The sequence below is a fragment of the Hyla sarda genome, chromosome 6, assembly GCF_029499605.1.
Source record: "Hyla sarda isolate aHylSar1 chromosome 6, aHylSar1.hap1, whole genome shotgun sequence".
NCBI classification, from domain to species: domain Eukaryota; kingdom Metazoa; phylum Chordata; class Amphibia; order Anura; family Hylidae; genus Hyla; species Hyla sarda.
The window spans coordinates 292,401,645-292,421,878 of record NC_079194.1 but is presented as its reverse complement, the minus strand read 5'-3'; the positions used below and the strand labels follow the sequence as shown (position 1 = coordinate 292,421,878).

Here is a 20,234-nt window from a genome sequence, read left to right as displayed (position 1 = left end):
TAGTTATATTCTTGTATATAAGAGGCAGTATTCTAGTAGTTATATTCTTGTATATAGGAGCAGTATTATAGTAGTTATATTCTTGTATATAGGAGCAGTATTATAGTAGTTATATTCTTGTATATAGGAGCAGTATTATAGTAGTTATATTCCTTTATATAGGGGCAGTATTATAGTAGTTATATTCTTGTATATAAGAGGCAGTATTATAGTAGTTATATTCTTATATATAGGAGGCAGTATTATAGTAGTTATATTCTTGTATATAGGAGCAGTATTATAGTAGTTATATTCTTGTATATAGGAGCAGTATTATAGTAGTTATATTCTTGTATATAGAGACAGTATTATAGTAGTTATATTCTTGTATATAGGGGGCAGTATTATAGTAGTTATATTCTTGTATATAGGAGGCAGTATTATAGTAGTTATATTCTTGTATATAGGAGTTATATTCTTTTATATAGAGACAGTATTATAGTAGTTATATTCTTGTATATAGGAGCAGTATTATAGTAGTTATATTCTTGTATATAGGAGTTATATTCTTTTATATAGAGACAGTATTATAGTAGTTATATTCTTGTATATAGGGGCAGTATTATAGTAGTTATATTCTTGTACATAGGAGGCAGTATTATAGTAGTTATATTCTTGTATATAGGAGCAGTATTATAGTAGTTATATTTTTGTATATAGGCGCAGTATTATAGTAGTTATATTCTTGTATATAGGAGCAGTATTATAGCAGTTATATTCTTGTATATAGGAGCAGTATTATAGCAGTTATATTCTTGTATATAGGAGCAGTATTATAGTAGTTATATTCTTGTATATAGGAGCAGTATTATAGTAGTTATATTCTTGTATATAGGAGGCAGTATTATAGTAGTTATATTCTTGTATATAGGAGTTATATTCTTGTATATACTTTGCAAGAAGAAAATATAATCATCCAAGGCTTCCATTAAAACGATGTTGGGGCAATGCTGTGACCATGTCTGTGATCTATGGGGCTGTGAGCAATAGTCCTTCATACAGCTATTTGTTTAGCAGAATAGCTAATAATCAGCCGGACAATGTACCCCCCCCCCCCCCCCCCCCCCCGGACCCTAAAAGAGTTCTAAAACTGAACTGAAGGCCTGTCATGCACATTGGACAGGGTTGGATTGCTGAGTAAATCACAGGAAAATCTCATAAACCATCCAACACTGAGTTGGAGAGGAAAAGACAAGACATGCCAGGATGGGCCGTAAAGATTAACAGCCCATGAAGGGCCCATCCTTCTGCTCCAAACAAGCTGGTGCCGACTCTTACAAGTTTCACAATAGGCTGGTATTTACAAGACAGCAGGGTATATGGCACCACTGGACAGGATATAGATACCCTCATATATTCCTCTGGATCAAAGACCGGGTAGTACGAGTAGGTCAGGTTTTATCATGTGTACCAACCCGCCTGCGGTTTAATGTGAAAACTGCTCATACTATGGTAAAAAAAACTGCAGAAAAGAAGAAACTAAATAATACAACGGAGTGTAGAATAAAATTAAGACATATACATGTGCTTTCTTCCTGAAACCGCACCACACTTTTCACAGGTGGTTTTTGGTATTGTAACACAGATTTAAAGGGGTACTCCACTGGAAAAAATTTTTTATTTAAGCCAACTGGTGCCAGAAAGTTAAACAGATTTATAAATCTTAATCCTTCCAGTATTTATCAGCTGCTGTATGTTCCAGGGGAAGTTCTTTTCTTTTAGAATTTTTTTCTGTCTGTCCACAGCGCTCTCTGCTGATACCTCTGTCCATGTCAGGAACTGTCCAGAGCAGGAGCAAATCCCAATAGCAAACCTCTCCTGCTCTGGACAGTTCCTGACATGGACAGAGGTGTCAGCAGAGAGCACTGTGGTCAGAGAGAAAATCCATTAAAAAAAGAACTTCCTGTGGAGCATACAGCAGCTGATAAGTACTGGAATGATTAGGATTTTTATATAGAAGTAATTTACAAATCTGTTTAACTTTCTGGCACCAGTTGATTTAAAATATTTTTAAATAAAATGTTTTCCAGTGGAGTACCCCTTTAAGAGAATAGCTGAGACACACTGTAGTGCCATTTCTAGTAGAGAGCAGCCATGTAGCTACAGTGCCCCAGATTGTATCCCAAAAATGTAATGGGTCTGACTTTTTCCACTTTAAAGGGGTAGCCCACTCCCCAGTGTTTGGAAAATTTAGTTCCGAATGCTGGGTGGAGGCTTTGGGGGGGGGGTTGCCACGCCCTCTCCCATAGACTTGCATTGAGAGGGTGGGCATGATGTCACGAGGGTCGGGGCGTGGCGACCCCCGAAGCCCGCATCCAGCGAAGCCCGCATCCAGCGCTGGGGAGTGGAGTACCCCTTTTTAAGCAGCCTGTAGGTTCTATTTCCCAGTCCTCGGCTAAGGTAAGTAATAGTTAACAGAAGAGAAAGGAGGAGGAGGGGGAAGCAGCTGCAGTTTCTTCCTTTGTCTGTAAGAGAGTAGAAGCAGCAGTTATTTATGTGTCCGTGAGACTGCATGATGTGAGAGTAGAAGAAGCAGCAGTTCCTATAGGGGTCTGTAAAACTGCATGCTGCAAGAGAAGGGGAGTAGGGTCTCTGTCTGTGAGACTGGATGCTTTCATGCTGTTAGAGGGGAGGAGGGGTAGCATTGTCTTTATGTGACTGTGAGACTGCATGCTGTGAGGAGAGGAGCAGTATCTCTGTGACTGAGACTGCATGCAGTGCGAAGAGAGGAGGGGCAGCAGTTTCTATATGTGTCTGTGAGACTGCATGCTATGAAAGCAGAGACAGCAGTTTCTATACGGGTAGGTGAGACTGCACGCTACGAGAGCAGGGGCAGCAGTTTCTATGTGTGTCTGTGAGACTGCATGTTATGAGAGTAGAGGCAGCAATTTCTATAGGTCTCTGTGAAACTGTATGCTATGAGAGGAGCGGCAGCAGTTTCTATAAGTGTCTGTGAGACTGCACGCTAGGTGAGATTGCATGCTACAAGAGCATAGGCAGCAGTTTCTACACGTGTAGGTGAGACTGCATGCTACAAGAGCATAGGCAGCAGTTTCTATACATGTAGGTGAGACTGCATGCTACAAGAGCTTAGGCAGCAGTTTCTACACGTGTAGGTGAGACTGCATGGTATGAGAGCAGGGGCAGCAATTTCTATAGGTCTCTGTGAAACTGTAGGCTATGAGAGGAGTGGCAGCAGTTTCTATAAGTGTCTGTGAGACCACATGCTGTAAGAGGAGAGAAGGAGACGCATATTTCCAAAATTCTGCTGGTAAGTTAACTGGTTTACATGAACTTTTGTTGACATAAATAATCAAGCACCTACCAGACTCTACTTATGTCAGACTATAAGCGTTTTCTTGGTGCCAGATGATCAGAATTTCCGGATTACCAAATGCTGGATTAAAGGGTGAACATAGCCCTACATATTCTCTATGTGCCCCCATGATGACAATCAGGGGGGCACACACTGCGGGGGCGTACATAAGCCCAGCCACTTGTCCGAAGCGATTTTTGCTAAATAAAGTTTTCCAGCTTTCGATCTCTTTAAATGTGGTGCGGTTTGGGCGCGGGGCCAGCCTCATCCATCACTCCCCAGCCGGCCTTGTTAGGCAGCTCCTAATTTGACTCGGACCGTTCCAAACTCGCAAGGTTTGGGTTTTAGATTAAGGGCTGCACACTTTAAATATTCAGTGGCAAATCATAGCTGACGTTTTACATACGGCCCGGCCATAACTCAGATGGATTATTTATGACCTCTTAGCTTTTTGCTCCATTTTTTTTTTCTTCATGAGGGTTGTGATTAAGTTTAATGCGAGAGGGGGGTGATGGGGGACGTCCCCAGGCCCGATGCAGGGCCCTTTTTTCTTCTGTTACCTAAGCCCTGTTTTCCTTCTTAATTCTTTTCGCAGGGTTCCCCCGGCCATCATTCACCCCCTTTCTCCAAGAGCTCAAAGGAGCACGGGTCAAGGGGCTGTGCAGGCAAATAATAAATACTGAAGCAAAGATCTGAAGGACGGGAGAGGTTTCTTTCCTACTTATTAAATTCAATCCCCTGGTGAAAGTCCCGCTAACAACTGCGGGGACCCAGCGGTAATCGGCGGCACGTCCGCTCCGGTCCTTCAGCTTTCCTGCTAACAATGCCGCAGGACAACTTACTGTACATCAAAGTGGTGCCACAGACAGGAGATCTCCACCCCCCTAATGTCGCCTTCTGCCAGCGCCCCCCCAAAGTACGACAACTTCTATGTTGGGTTTGCCCAACTGAGACATTTTCGCCATATCCCAGAAGGTGAGGCTGCCCATCCCTTTCCATTCAAGTTTATGGAAGTGACAGATAAAAAAGCAGGGGACAGGGGGCACCCGCCATCTCATTATAGGAAACCCCCCCTATAATAAATATACCAACCCCCAAAGCTCCAGTCTTGTACATTTGAAAATGTTCACAACTAATCTAGTCTACTTGTGCTTCAGTTATTTACCTTTTTCAAGATCTCTGCTTGCTGTCTATGTAAACAGACATTATTGCTTACAAAGCAGCTGAAAAACGCTTCTCGCAGCTCGTACTTTGTTACAATGAATCAGTAAAGAATTCGCTCTGTGAGCTGAACACGGGCAGCACCGTCCACTTTCCCCATCTCATACTCCTGACTATGTTCAAACATCGGAATTTCCATACATATTTAAAGGGGTACTCCGGTAAAGAACATTTTTTTTTTAATTTCAACTGGTTGAGTTGATTTAAAAAAAAAAAAACTTTTTCACCAGAGTACCCCTTTAACCCCTCAAGGGACACAGCCCATTATGACCTTAAGGACCAGAGCATTTTTTGACCACTGTCACTTTAAGCATTAATAACTCTGGGATGCTTTTTCCTAATCATTCTGATTCAGAGACTGTTTTTTAGTGACATTCTATTTTAACATAGTGGTAAATCTTCACTGATTTCACTGGCGATCTGCAGAGATCACTCACATGGGGGTGGGGGTGGGGGGGCGGAAGGGGGAGGTTTGTCACGGAATGTCACAGGATGCCTGCAGAATGATTTCAGCAGGCATCCTGGTCCAGTCCCTGCCCGGCGAGCGGCAGGGACCGGAATTCCCACGGGTGTACAGGTACGCCCTAGGTCCTTAAAGGGAACCAATCATCATATTTTACCCTATTTAACGCTTGGCAAAGCGTTATATAGGGTAAAATCTTTATTTTCACCATTCCCGGGGGACACTCCTGCCCCCAGGGATGGTGAAGATATGAAGTTATAAACTAGTCACCGCCATCGCCGTAAGTAGTCACCTGGGCGGGGAGCTCTTCTCATCTACTCCCGTTCTTCGGCCAGGAGCGACGCCCCCTCCGCTTGATTGATGGGCAGCGTCATCACTCTGCTCCGTCTGTTCAGTGAGTGGAACAATGACGCTGCCCATCAATCAAGCGGAGGGGGCGTCGCTCCCGGCCGAAGAACGGGAGTAGATGAGAAGATCTCCCCGCCCAGGTGACTACTTACGGCGGCGGCGGTGACTAGTTTATAACTTCATATCTTCACCATCCCTGGGGGCAGGAGCGTCCCCCGGGGATGGTGAGGACAACAATTTTAATCTATATAACGCTTTGCCAAGCATTATATAGGGTAAGATCTGATGATTGGTTCCCTTTAAGACCATCCAAATCTCAGCATCGTACAAAAATTGTACAGTCCACCATCCATGTCCAAGAATGATGGGAGTTGTAGTTTCACAACAACTGGAGAGTCAAAGGTTGGAGAACAACACTGCCTTATAATATCGATGGCATTTATCAGGACTATCGGCACCACACATGCCGGGTCTACTTTATTGTTTACCGGGTATGGTGCCATATATTTGGAACTAACTGAATAAGACTGAGCTGCAGTACCAGGCACAGCCACAACAAAAAAGTATGGTGCCGTGTCTGGTAAACAATAAAGGGGCTCCAGCCAGTGTCAGATTCCCTTAAAGGGGTACTCCGCCCCTAGAGATCTTCTCCCCTATCCAAAGTATAGGGGATAAGATGTCTGATGCAGGGGTCCCACCGCTGGGGACCCCCGTAACCTCGGCTGCGGAACCGCAGAGATCCGTTCCACGGAGTGAACTTTGTTCCATGTCGGATGACTGGCGATGCAGGGCTGAGGCTCGTGACGTCACAGTCACGCCCCGCTCATGACCTCGCGGCCACACCCCCCTCAATGCAGGTCTATGGGAGGGGGCGTGACTTGAATTGAGGAGGCGTGGCCATTACATCATGAGCGGGGCATGGCGCTGCACCTGAAGCTCTAAAAAGAACGCCAGGTGCAGCAGGGAGATGGCTGGGGCCCCCGCAATCTTTGGGTGGGGGATAAGATGTCTAGGTAGCGGAGTACCCCTTTAACTGTTTACCAGATTTTTGGGATAACTTAAAGGGGTTAACCAGGATTAGAAGGGCATGCTGGGAGCTGTAATAATGCCACAGCAGGAGGCACACTACTACAACTCCCAGCATGCCCTTTGGCTGTCAATGCATGCTGGGAGCTGCAGTTATGCAACAGCTGGAGGCTCACTTTTTCATAGAAAAAAAATGTGCCTCCAGCTGTTGCACGGAGGCACATTTTTCTTTTCAGGATTTTTCTTCCAAAAACAGCGCTTCCTCTGTCCTCAGTTTGTGTGTGGTATTACGACCTGGCTCCGTTCACTTTAATGGAACAGGGCTGCAATACCACACGCAACCTGAGGAAAGGAGTGGTGCTGTTTTTGGGGAAAAATAAAAATCAGTCCCAGAGACATTGACACGAATGGGATTTTTTTTTTTTTTTAACCCTTTTCAGGTTATACATTCCCCTGAAAGAAAGAAAAATTTCCTTTCACAACTTCTAGCGCCCCCCGCGGAGAGGGAAGAATGAGATTCTCCTGCAGGTACCCCGCTGTGCCGAGATATCCCCCCTAAAAAACACACAGAGGCCAGGAGGGGAGCGAGTTGAAAGGCGAGCTGGCCTGTCAGTAAGCGCACTTCAGAGTCTTGCAGGGTTAGAGGTTACTCAAGCAAAGTCCACCGGCCAAATGAAAGCTTGTTTGCAGAAGCGGCGGCGCAGATAAATCAGGGATCTGTTTACACCTCTCCAGGCCTCCTGACCCGCACATGCTGCGCCGCTCCGCAGATACTATTTCACTTGTCACAATCCGCACTCCTGTCCTACCTGATGGCCTCCTCCGCTGGAAACTCACATCAAGACCAATCAGCAGAAATTCCAAAAATGTCTTTTTTTTTTTTTTTTTTTTTTTTTTTTGCTTTATGTAATGAAATCTACACGGTGCCCTGTGGAAAGTTCACCGGTAATGCAGTTAAAGGGCTGCGGTAAAATGGCTCCGTCAGTCCTGTGTGACTGAAGCTTAAAAGGGGTCCTCTGCCTCTAGACAGCTTATCTATCCAAACGATAGGGGATAAGATGTCGGATCGCAGGGGTCCTGCCGCGGGGGTGCTGCACCCAGTGTTCGTCTAGAGCAGTGGTCTTCAACCTGCGAACCTCCAGATGTTGCAAAACTACAACTCCCAGCATGCCCGGACAGCCAACGGCTGTCCGGGCATGCTGGGAGTTGTAGTTTTGGAACATCTGGAGGTCCGCAGGTTGAAGACCACTGGTCTAGAGAGTTGGGTTCACGCCCCCTCAATGCAAGTTCATGCCCCCTCAATGCAAGTCTATGGGAAGGGGCGTGACGGCAGTCACGCCCCCTCCCATACTTGCATTGAGGGGGCGTGGCCGTGATGTCACAAGCCTCCACCCCACATCGCCAAGCTCGCTCCGTGCACCGGATGTCTGTGGTGCCGCAGCAGAGATCGCGGGGCTTCCCCCGCGATCAGACATCTTATTTCCTATCCTTTGGATAGGGGATAATATGTCTAGGGGTACTCCACTGAAAACCATTTTTTTTTTTTTTTTTTTTTTTTTTAAATCAACTGGTGCCAGGAAGTTAAACAGATTTGTAAATTGCTTCTATTAAAAAATCTTAATCCCTCCAGTACTTATCAGCTGTTATGATCCGCAGGAAGTTCTTTTCTTTTTTAATTCCATTTCTGTCTGACCACAGTGCTCTCTGCTGACATCTCTGTCCATTTTAGGAACTGTCCAGAGCAGGATAGGTATTCTACGGGGGATTTGCTCCTACTCCTAGATAGTTCCTAAAATGGACAGAGGTGTCAGCAGAGAGCACTGTGTCAGACAAAGGAAATTCAATAAGAAAAGAACTTCCTGTGGAGCATACAGCAGCTGATAAGTACTGGAAGGATTTTAAGATTTGTTTAATAGAAGTAATTTACAAGTCTGTTTAACTTTCTGGCACCAGTTGATTTAAAGAAAAAATTTTTTTTCCAGTGGAGTACCACTTTAATGTGTACAAATCATTAACCTGTTAAAGGACCCAGGACGTACTGAGTTCGCTCCCGTTCTATAACAGAGCCCCGCGTGGCCCCAAGTCATAGCGGGTCGGGCCCGGCCTCTAACAACGGGCGGGACCCGTGGCTAATAGCGAGCACTGATGGCGGTGCCGCTCGCTATTAACCCTTTAGACACGGCGTTCAAAGTTGAATGCCACGTCTAAAGTGAAACTAAAACCATGCCGGTTAGCTCAGGTAGCTGTTCGGGATAGCCGCGGCGAAATCGCGCCATCCCGAACAGCTTACAGGACAGCCTGAGGGTCCCTATCTGCCTCCTCGCTGTCCGATCGCCGAATGATTGCTCAGTGCCTGAGATCCAGGCATGAGCAGTCAAGCGGCAGTATCATCGATCAGTGGTTTCCTATGAGAAACCATTGATCAATGTAAAAGATCTGTGTGTGTAGTGTTATAGTCCCCTATGGGAGCTATAACACTGCAAAAAAAAAAAAAAAAAAAAAAGTTTGAATCACCCCCCTTTTCCCATTTAAAAAACAAACAAAACAAAAACAGTGTAAATAAAAATAAACATATATGGTATCGCCGCATGCGGAAATGTCCGAATTATAAAAATATATTGTTAATTAAACCGCACGGTCAATGTCGTACGCACAAAAAAAATCCAAAGTCCAAAATAGTGCATTTTTGGTCACTTTTTATATCATGAAAAAAAATGAATAAAAAGCGATCAATAAGTCCTATCAATACATGGTACCGTTGGTACCGCTAAAAACATGGTAAATGGTACCGCTAAAAACTTCAGATCACGGCGCAAAAATTGAGCCCTCATACCACCCCATCACAGAAAAATTTTAAAAAGTTACAGGGGTCAGAATATGACAATTTTAAACGTATACATTTTCCTGCATGTAGTTATGATTTTTTTCAGAAGTACGATAAAATCAAACCTATATAAGTAGGGGATCATTTTAACCGTATGGACCTACAGAATAAAGAGAAGGTGTCATTTTTACCAAATGGCGTTTTTTTTCTTCAATTTTGTCTCGCAATGATTTTTTTTCCATTTCGCTGTCGATTTTTGGATAAAATGACTGACGTCATTACAAAAGTAGAAATGGTGGCGCAAAAAATAAGCCATAATATGGATTTTTAAGTGCAAAATTGAAAGAGTTATCATTTTTTAAAGGTAAGGAGGAAAATGCAAAAACAGAAAAACCCCGGGTCCTTAAAGGGTTAAAAAGAACTTTTCATAAGACAGAGAGACACGTCAAAAGTTTTTTCATCAGTCATGAACATTCAAACCCGACTGATCACGAGAACGAGACGGGAGAAGTGTGCGTGTTCTTTTTTCAGACTCTGTCATGCGAACCCTGTAGTCTCATCGTGTAAGTCTGTAGGACCGTCCGGCTTACATAGACACAGACAGGAGAGAAGTGCGCGGTCACCCAGTTCTCTCATTGCTTCTTCTGCTCACTCTTCAGGGTTGGAACGAATTATTAGCGGGGCAAAGGGGTTAATATATATATTTATTAACATTTTTATTTATTTATTTTTTACTATTTTATTAACCAGTTTGTCCCCATAGGGGACTATAACATACAACCTTTCGATTGCCAACACTGGCCAATGCTGTGCCATAGGATAGCACTGACGAGTGTTATTGGTGCTCTGCTTCTCTAGCCTGCCGAAGCAGAAGAGGAGGCAGATAAGGACCCTCTGATCGGGACCCCACTATTCCGCTGCAGGGGTCCCGATAAGCCTCCCCGAATTGACCGGCAACAAAATAATACTGCTTTTAGATGTCATTATACACTCCGATTGTGGCATCTAAAGGGTTAATGCATTAGCCGTGGGTCCTGGATGCTAATAGCAAACGGGATCCACCGAATATGAAGCACGTTCAGCTCCTGAGCGCATTTTATACAGTGGGAGCGGGGGCAGGGCGTAAAAATACTCCCTGTGTCCTTTACGGTTTTAAGGGTCATCCAGGAATAGGAAAACAGAGCTAGGTCAGGACAGGTGTGGTGCGGTGTTCCAAAAAAAGTGCCGTTTTCCTATTCCTGGATAACCCCTTTAAGGTAAAATACATGGGGGCACATTAAATTACAAAGTAATTTCAAATGCTGGTCTTGAAGGAGTAGTCAAGCAAAAATTAACTTATCCCCCATGGACAGGATAGGGGATAAGTAGCTGATCGCAGGGGGGTCTGACCGCTGGGGCCCCCGTGATCTCCAGTTCACTGCCCCCATCATGATAAACCACTCCCTGCCTTTATTTTTATTATTTTTTAGTTTTCTACCTTGATATTGCTCTGTATTTTCTGCTCAGTCTCAGTCAGATTCACAGACTGGGAAAGGGCGTTCCCCAGCAGGCGTGACATCATCTGAAGCCATACAGGGGAGAACTTCCTCCCTCACTCTGCTACACACAGCCCAGAGCAGTTCAGTGTGAGATGAGCTATGATTGGCTAAGGATGCACCCCCCCCCCCCTTCAGCACTCCAGACTGCATTTTCTAATCCAAAGTCTGTGCAAGAGATGGAGGCGAATGTGCTCTGGACAAGTAGGGAGACACCTAGTGGCAGCTTTTTTTAAACGGAAAAAAAAAAAATTCTTAAACAAAGTACATTAGAAATATTTTTGTATTACCATAAAGGAGTGCAATAGCAAAAAATAGTTTTAATGAGAGTGCCCATTTAAGTGTAAAAAGTCACAAACTATTGTGCAACCGCCCCCTCCCTCCATGCATGAATGGAGGGCGCGTGGTGTGCCATCACGAGGGGGTGTGTCGTGCCATCACGAGGGGGTGTGTGTCGTGACATCACAAGGGGGCGGGGTGTGAGATCACAGCTCCCGCTGCCGGAACCCAGCGCTCTAAACATTCCGGGTGCTGCACAGAGATCGGATCATACATCTTATCACCTATTCTTTGGATAAGGGATAAGATGTCTAGGGGTGTAGTACACCTTTAAAGGGGTACTCCTGTGAAAATCTTTTTTCTTTTAAATCAACTGGTGGCAGAAAGTTAAACATATTTGTAAATTACTTCTATTAAAAAATCTTAATCCTTCCTGTACTTATTAGCTGCTGAATACTACAAAGAAAAATTGTTTTCTTTTTGGAATGCTCTCTGATGACATCACGAGCACAGTTCTCTCTGCTGATGTTATTATAATAATAACAACGCTTTAATTATTTATTGTTGTCCTTAGTGGTATTTGAACCCAAGTCCCCAGCACTGCACGGCAGCAGTGCTGACCACTGAGCCACCATGCTGCCCTTAGCATACATCTGCTATGTACGGTTGCTAAAATGGACAGATATGTCAGCAGAGAGCACTGTGCTCGTGATGTCATGAGTGTTCCAAAAAGAAAGGAATTTCCTCTGTAGCATTCAGCAGCTAATAAGTACTGGAAGGATTAAGATTTTTTAATAGAAGTAATTTACAAATATGTTTAACTTTCTGCCACCAGTTGATTTAAAAGAAAAAAGGTTTTCACTGGAGTATCCCTTTAAGGACCCTTTAAAGAAAAAAGTAGCCAAAGTGTCTACCTACAGAAAGGCGTAGACATGGGGGAAGAGTAAATAGCAGCTGTTGACAATCGAATGACGTTTGCAATGTAACTAATCCACAGAAATCTTGGATAATATTGAGCATAAGAACATCCAAGGTCCGTGTACCGTTAATAAACGCTGCCGGCTGACGGTGAACAACACGAAATCCTACAGTGACATCTACTGGTGATACAGCGAACTGCAACCAGGCAGGAAAGAATCATTAGGTCTGTGATTGGACCATAAAAATATTTCTTTTGACAGAATTTTTTCCTATTTATCCTCAGTTCTCTTAATACTGTCAAGATCATTGCATAGTAATAACCTCAGGGCAGCAGCCTGATGACAACCTCTGAAAATATAGTTCAGTGCGATGGGTCAGTATTCCATTCATGTCAGTGCACGTAATATACAGATAGTACTGCCCCCTGGTTTTACCAATAAATGATGTAGATACAGATAGTACTACTTCCCTCTCTTTGTGTAAATGATGTACATACAGATAGTACTGTCTCCCGCTCCATCTCTCTGTGTAAATGAAGATATATAGAGATAGTACTACTTATCTTTTGGTGAATGATAGATACACAGATAGTACTGCCTCCTGTCTCTTCCTGTAAATTATGTACAGTGACCCCTCGACCTACGATGGCGCCGATATACGATCATTTCAACATGCGATGGCCTCTCAGAGGCAGCATCAACATACGATGCTTTTGTATGTCGGGGCCATCGCATAAACGGCTATCCTGCAGCGCTGACTGCTTCAGCTGCCACCGGATAGCCGTTTACGGTGCCCTGTGTGCTCCGCTGACGATCACTTACCTGTCCTCGGGGCTCCGGCGCATCCTCTTCGGGATCCCCTGCATCGTCGTCATCACGTCGCTGCGGACGCCGTCCCGTCATCCAATAGGAGCGGGGTGCGTACCGACGTGATGGCGGCGACAGAGAGCGAGGATGCCGGGGAAGAAGAGGCCTTGCTGGAGCGTCGGGGACACCTCGGGGACGCGGTGACAGCGATGGACGGTGACATCCCGGGCAGCGGTGACGAGCGGTGATGGTCCGGAGCGGCGGGGACAGGTGAGTACAACTTCGTCTAATAGTGGTCTACAACCTGCGGACCTCCAGATGTTGCAAAACTACAACACCCAGCATGCCCGGACAGCCAACGGCTGTCCAGGCATGCTGGGTGTTGTAGTTTTGCAACATCTGGAGGTCCGCAGGTTGTAGACCACTGTCCTATACTTTACATTGCACGGATCCCTCAACATACGATGGTTTCAACAAACGATGGTTCATTTGGAAAGGATTACCATCGTATGTTGAGGGACCACTGTATATAGGTAGAAGGCAATACAATATATATACATAATTTATAGGGAGAGACAGGAGGCAGTACTATCTGTATCTCCATAATTTACATAAAGAGAGAGGAGGCAGTACTATCTGTATGTACATCATTTACATAAAGAGACGGGGCAGTACAATCCATAGCTACATAATTTATAGCTAAACAAAGAGACAGCTCTATCTGTGTCTGCATTATTTTAGGAAGACAAGTGGGCAGCACTATCTGTACCTATGTTAACACAGAGATACAGATAGTACTGCCTTCTTCTCTCTGTGTTAGTGTAGGTACAGATAGCCTGCCTGTCTCTATCCTGTAAATAAGGTATGTAGAGATAGCAATGTCCCCTTGTCTTCCCATGTAAATGATGCAGGAACAGATAGAGCTGTGTCCTTGTTTCGCTATAAATGATGTAGGTACAGACAGCACTACTTGCTTGTCTCTTCCTGCTGCCTTATCTCCCTATGTAACTCATGTAGCTACAGATATTACTGCCTCCCTGTACATGATGTAGGCACAGATAGTACTTCCTTCTTGTTTCATGCTGTATTCTCTCCCAAAGGCACAAAACAACAAAACAAAACTTCTTCAAAATAAAGTCACCTGTCTTTGCATCTCTTCCACTTGTCGCTGTGGGAGGTTCTGCAAGATACTGAACATTTCCAGAATTTTCTCCTCTGGGATCACCACAGATGCTCTATATAAAATAAAATACATTTTATTATACCACAAGCATAAAAAGAGAAGCTCCAATAAAACCTCCACAGTAGGATTCTTACCTCTTCCAGTCCAGAACCTCAGAAAAAGGCAAAATATATGAATCCGCAACAATAACTGGTACACAACCGGCCTGCAAGACGTCACTGAGAACGGCCTGTCCAAGGCGGGCCCCGCGGAGGACCAAGCAGAACGTGGTTTCCTGCAAAACACAATTAGGACTTAATACAGTGATCACTCAACTTACAATGGCCTCAACATACAATAGTTTCAGCATACAATTGCCTTTTCTGGACCATTGTAACTTGAAACCAGACTCAACATAACATGTACAGACAGTCCAGATCTGTGAAACGTGTCTATGGCTGGAAGAACTGACCAATCAGAATGGGCATTCACTGGTAAAACCCCTGTATTACTGAAGTGCATGCACTGACTGGTGTCTGGTAGTGCCCCCTACAGTACAGGGAGGCATTACATGTTCTGTACTACTCTTTACCTGTATTACTGAAGTGCATGCACTGACTGGTGTCTGGTAGCGCCCCCTACAGTACAGGGAGGTATTACATGTTCTGTACTCTTTACCTGTATTACTGAAGTGTATGCACTGACTGGTGTCTGGTAGCGCCCCCTACAGTACAGGGAGGTATTACATGTTCTGTACTCTTTACCTGTATTACTGAAGTGTATGCACTGACTGGTGTCTGGTAGCGCCCCCTACAGTACAGGGAGGTATTACATGTTCTGTGCTCTATGCCTGTACCAGGGTTAGCTGCTCCTTTGGACACCAGGTGAGGGCGGCTCCATAACTTTTTTAGGACATTGTATGTTCTGTACAGGACCCTGAAGAAGCTCATATCCTCTACATAGACAGTGATTACAGCTCCCAGTAGATCTTTATTACTTTTATATGTATGGACTTGTTTTATCTGTATTAGTTATCTACTTATTGTTCTTTAAAGCAGTACTCCGCTGCTCAGCATTTGGAACAAACTGTTCTGAATGCTGGAGGGGGGAGCTCGTGATGTCATAGCCCTGCCCCCTCAATGCAAGTCTATGGGAGGGGGCGCGACGTATTGAGGGGGCAGGGCTATGATGTCACAAGCTCCCGACGTCAGCTCCAGCGTTTGGAACAGTTTGTTCCAAACGCTAAGCAGCTAAGTGCCCCTTTAAACCTCACTTTTTCCTATTTTTGGATGACATTTTGGTGGCTTCAGAACCAATAACCAGGTTTCCATAGAGTTCTGGTCTCAACATACAATGGTCGCCCTGGAACAGATTAATATTGTAACTTGAGGGACCACTGTACAGACTTATAAAGAATAGAAAGCATCTTGTATCAAGCAGACAGCTTCTGTATGTTGAGACAGGATAACGACAGAAACCAATGTTTCCCAACCAGGGTGTCCCCAGCTGTTGCAAAACTACAACTCCCAGCATGCTCAGACAGCCTTTGGCATTGTAGTTTTGCAACAGCTGGAGGCACACTGTTTGGAAAACACTGACCTATGGCGTGAATCTCAAATCCGAGCGACAGCGACATCTAGTGGCCACTATAAAGGAGTACTGCAGGTGAATATAACTTATCCCCTATCTCAAGGATAGAGGATAAGTTATATATCATGGGGGGGGGTCTGACCGCTGGGATCCCGCTATCTCCTGTACGGGGCCGCGGAAATACACAGAAAGGGGGCGTTCCGTCCATCGTATTATGCGGCGTCCAACACACCCCCTCAATGTATCCCATAGAGATGTCTGGCAGGGCTTTCTGCAGGGGTCGGTACCATGCTTCTTGCAGACGGCCACTGCCACATTACAGGAGATCGTGGGGGGTCCCAGTGGTAGGACCCCCAGCGATCTGTAACTTACAGTATTCCACTACAGCACTCCCTTAAAGGGGTACTCCGGTGGAAAACTTATTTTTTTTTAATCAACTGGTGCCACAAAGTTAAACAGATTTGTAGATTACTTCTATTAAAATATCTTTATCCTTCCAGTACTTATTAGCAGCTGTATGCTACAGAGGAAATTCTTTTCTTTTTGAATTTCTTTTTTGTCTTGTCCACAGTGCTCTCTGCTGATACCTTTGTCTGTGTCAGGAACTGTCCAGGGCAGCATAGGTTTGCTATGGGGATTTTCTCCTGTTCTGGACAGTTCCTGATACAGGCATCAGGTGTCAGCAGAGAGCACTGTGGACAAGACAAAAAAATTCAAAAAGAAAAGAATTTCCTCTGTAGTATACAGCTGCTAATAAGTACTGGAAGGGTAAAGATTTTTTAATAGAAGTAATTTACAAATCTGTTTAACTTTCTGGCACCAGTTGATTTAAAAAATAAATGTTTTCCACCGGAGTACCCCTTCAAGTCATATATTTAAAATCTTACAGATAAAGCTTTACACCAGGGGTCTCAAACTCCCGGCCGCGGAAAAAAGTTAGTGGCCCGCACCAGGTATGTGTAATTTGTATTGCCCGATGCCTGGGACATGCAGTTCCAGGTGCCGGGCAGGTAACTTCTTCAGGCATTTAGCCCCGCTTCAGGCAATGCTGGAAGGCTTCACTTTCCCCCGCCCTCCTCCTCCCGGTCTCTGGTTGTCCAGCCGGCCCGAGTCTGATGAGGGACGTTGCGCATGTGACGTCCCTCCGCAGACCCGCACAGGAGGACGTCAGTGACATCACTCGTCAGGCCGCCGCCGGAGAGAAGCGCAGGACAGGTAAGTGTGTCTATGTGTGTGTGCATGTGTGGGTGTCTGTGTGTGAGAGAGAGTCGGGGAGGGGAGGGGGGGATTAACAACAATGCTACCTAATTTGGGGAACCTGCTACTACCTAATGTGGGGGAACCTGCTACTACCTAATGTGGGGAACGGGGAACCTGCTACTACCTAATGTGGGGAACCTGCTACTACCTAATGTGGGGAACGGGGAACCTGCTACTACCTAATGTGGGGAGCCTGCTACTACCTAATGTGGGGAACCTGCTACTACCTAATGTGGGGAACCTGCTACTACCTAATGTGGGGAACCTGCTACTACCTAATGTGGGGAACCTGCTACTACCTAATGTGGGGAAACTGCTTCTAACTACCTGATATGGGGAACCTGCTACTACCTAATGTGGGGAAACTGCTTCTAACTACCTGATATGGGGAACCTGCTTCTACCTAATGTGGGGAGCCTGCTACTACCTAATGTGGGGAACCTGCTACTACCTAATGTGGGGAACCTGCTACTACCTAATGTGGGGAAACTGCTTCTAACTACCTGATATGGGGAACCTGCTTCTACCTAATGTGGGGAGCCTGCTACTACCTAATGTGGGGAATGGGGAACCTGCTACTACCTAATGTGGGGAGCCTGCTACTACCTAATGTGGGGAACCTGCTACTACCTAATGTGGGGAACCTGCTACTACCTAATGTGGGGAATGGGGAACCTGCTACTACCTAATGTGGGGAGCTTGCTACTACCTAATGTGGGGAACCTGCTACTACCTAATGTGGGGAACCTGCTACTACCTAATGTGGGGAACCTGCTACTACCTAATGTGGGGAACCTGCTACTACCTACCTGATATGGGGAACCTGCTACTACCTAATGTGGGGAACCTGCTACTACCTAATGTGGGGAACCTGCTACTACCTAATGTGGGGAACCTGCTACTACCTAATGTGGGGAACCTGCTACTACCTAATGTGGGGAACCTGCTACTACCTAATGTGGGGAACCTGCTACTACCTAATGTGGGGAACCTGCTACTACCTAATGTGGGGAACCTGCTACTACCTAATGTGGGGAACCTGCTACTACCTAATGTGGGGAACCTGCTACTACCTAATGTGGGGAAACTGCTACTACCTAATGTGGGGAAACTGCTTCTACCTACCTGATATGGGGAACCTGCTTCTACCTAATGTGGGGAGCCTGCTACTACCTAATGTGGGGAGCCTGCTACTACCTATCTAATGTGGGGAAACTGCTTCTACCTACCTGATATGGGGAACCTGCCACTACCTAATGTGGGGAACCTGCTTCTACCTAAGGTGGGGAACCTGCTTCTACCCATCTAATGTGGGGAAACTGCTTCTACCTACCTAATGTGGGGAACACCCAGAAGTAGCACCCCCATCATCTGTCAGCTCATGCTATTACCACACGGGGTAGGGGGAATGGCGGGGGGTTGCTGGTGGATGATGGGGGTGCTGCTGGTGGATGATGAGGGGCGCATGTTGGGGCATTATATGTAAGGGATGCATGCTGCCCAGCCTCATCCAGCTGCTACTTCCAGTGGCCCCCAGATAATTTGAGTTTGAGACCCCTGCTCAACACTAACATTAGCTCTGCACCTCTGATTGGCATTGCGTGAAGACAGCGCCCCCTGCCAGTACAGCTCTGTCATTTACCTGCAGGACCTGTGGATAGTCGTAGACATTGTTCTTGTGACAGCGCTTGCGATGGGGCGGCGAATCGTCAGACAGATTGCTACATTTGTCAAGGATCAAGACGGACTCTCCGTTCTCTGCTCGGATGGTCTCGAGGTCGGCGCGGAACTCGGGGTGCACGGCCGTCTGGGACGAGACGAGGAAGAAAGTGCGGGGACTGTGGGGAAGAGGTAAAAAGGGTACAATTTAAAATGTTTTAAATCAACTGGTGCCAGAAAGTTAAACAGATTTGTAAATGACTTCTCTTAAAAAAATCTTAATCCTTCCAATACTTATCAGCAGCTGTATTCTCTACAGGAAGTTCTTTTCTTTTAGAATTTCCTTTCTGTCTGACCAAATGCTCTCTGCTGACACCTCTGTCCATGTCAGCAACTGTCCAGAGCAGGAGAGGTTTCCTATGGGAATTTGCTTGTACTCTGGAAAGTTCCTAAAATGGACAGAGGTGTCTGCAGAGAGCACTGTGGACAGACAGAAAGGAAATTAAAAAAGAAAATAACTTCCTGTGGAGCGTACAGCAGCTGATAAGTACTGGAAGGATTAAGATTTATTAATAGAAGTAATTTACATATCTGTTTAACTTTCTAGCACCAGTTAATCTAAAAAAATAAATAAAAAATAAAAATTTCCAGTGGAGTACCCCTTTAATGAGGATCATTTTAGATTGTACAACAAAGTCTAAAATAGTAGATTAAATGCCTTCCTGAGCCAGAGTATATTACTTAAAGGTAGTGTTTCACAACGAAGGTGCCTCCAGCTGTTGCAAAACTACAACTCCCAGCATGACCCAGACAGCCAAAGGCTGTCCGGGTATGCTGGGAGTTGCAGTTTTGCAACAGCTGGAGGCACCCTGGTTGGGAAACACTGCTTATCCCACTGGCAGCAGTCTGCTGACACCTGTCTGCCTCAGGAACTGTCCGGAGTAGGAGCAAATCTAAATAGCAAACCTATCCTGCTCTGGACAGTTCCTGAGACAGACAGAGGTGTCAGCAGAGAACACTGTGGTCAAACAGAAAAGAACACCACAACTTCAGCAGCTGATAAGTACTGGTAGCATTAAGATTTTTAAACAGATGTAATTTACAAATCTGTTTAACTTTCTGAAGCCAGTTGATATGAAAAAAAAAAAATTCACCGGAGTACCCCTTTAACTCCCTATGAACGTTCAAAAGTACAGCATGCGACTATTCAGCAAATCGGCTGTATCCTCAAGGCCAAAATTGGATTGTGCCCTTAAAAGTGCCAGAAAAGTTAAACGGATTTGTAAATGACTTCTATTAAAAAATAATTTATCCTTCCAGTACTTTGTAGCAGCTGTATGGTACAGAGGAAATTCTTTTCTTTTTGAATTTCTTTTTTTGTCTTGTCCACAGTGCTCTCTGCTGACACCTCTGTCCGTGTCAGGAACTGTCCAGAGCAGCGTAGGTTCGCTATACGGGCATCAGGTGTCAGCAGAGAGCACTGTGGACAAGACAAAAAAGAAATTCAAAAAAGAAAAGAATTCCCTCTGTAGCTTACAGCTGCTAAAAAGTACTGGAAGGGTAAAGATTTTTTAACAGAAGTCATTTACAAATCTGTTTAACTTTCTGGCACCAGAATGTCCTATAGGTTTCCTCTGTTAAACTAGGAGAAAACACCGGATCCCCGACGGACCCCCATTGAAGTCAGTGAGATCCTTTGTGACCTAGTGGTGTCAGATGTGCTCCGATCCGTTTTCGGCCCTCCCCCCAAAAAAATAAAAAATAAATAAATAAATAAATAAATAA

The 20,234-nt window shown here is 45.0% G+C and overlaps 1 protein-coding gene across 2 annotated transcripts in view; it reads right to left on the bottom strand.

The window, feature by feature from the left end:
- The window catches only part of EXT2 (exostosin glycosyltransferase 2), a 102,413-nt gene that overhangs the window by 68,796 nt on the left and 13,383 nt on the right, over positions 1-20,234 (bottom strand). For both annotated transcript variants that reach the window (XM_056527759.1, XM_056527760.1), the window contains exons 5-7: positions 18,433-18,628; positions 14,096-14,235; positions 13,920-14,013 (exon numbers count right to left, since the gene is read on the bottom strand). In XM_056527759.1, the coding sequence (XP_056383734.1) occupies positions 13,920-14,013; positions 14,096-14,235; positions 18,433-18,628 (430 nt within the window). The remainder of the gene's footprint in view (positions 1-13,919; positions 14,014-14,095; positions 14,236-18,432; positions 18,629-20,234) is intronic.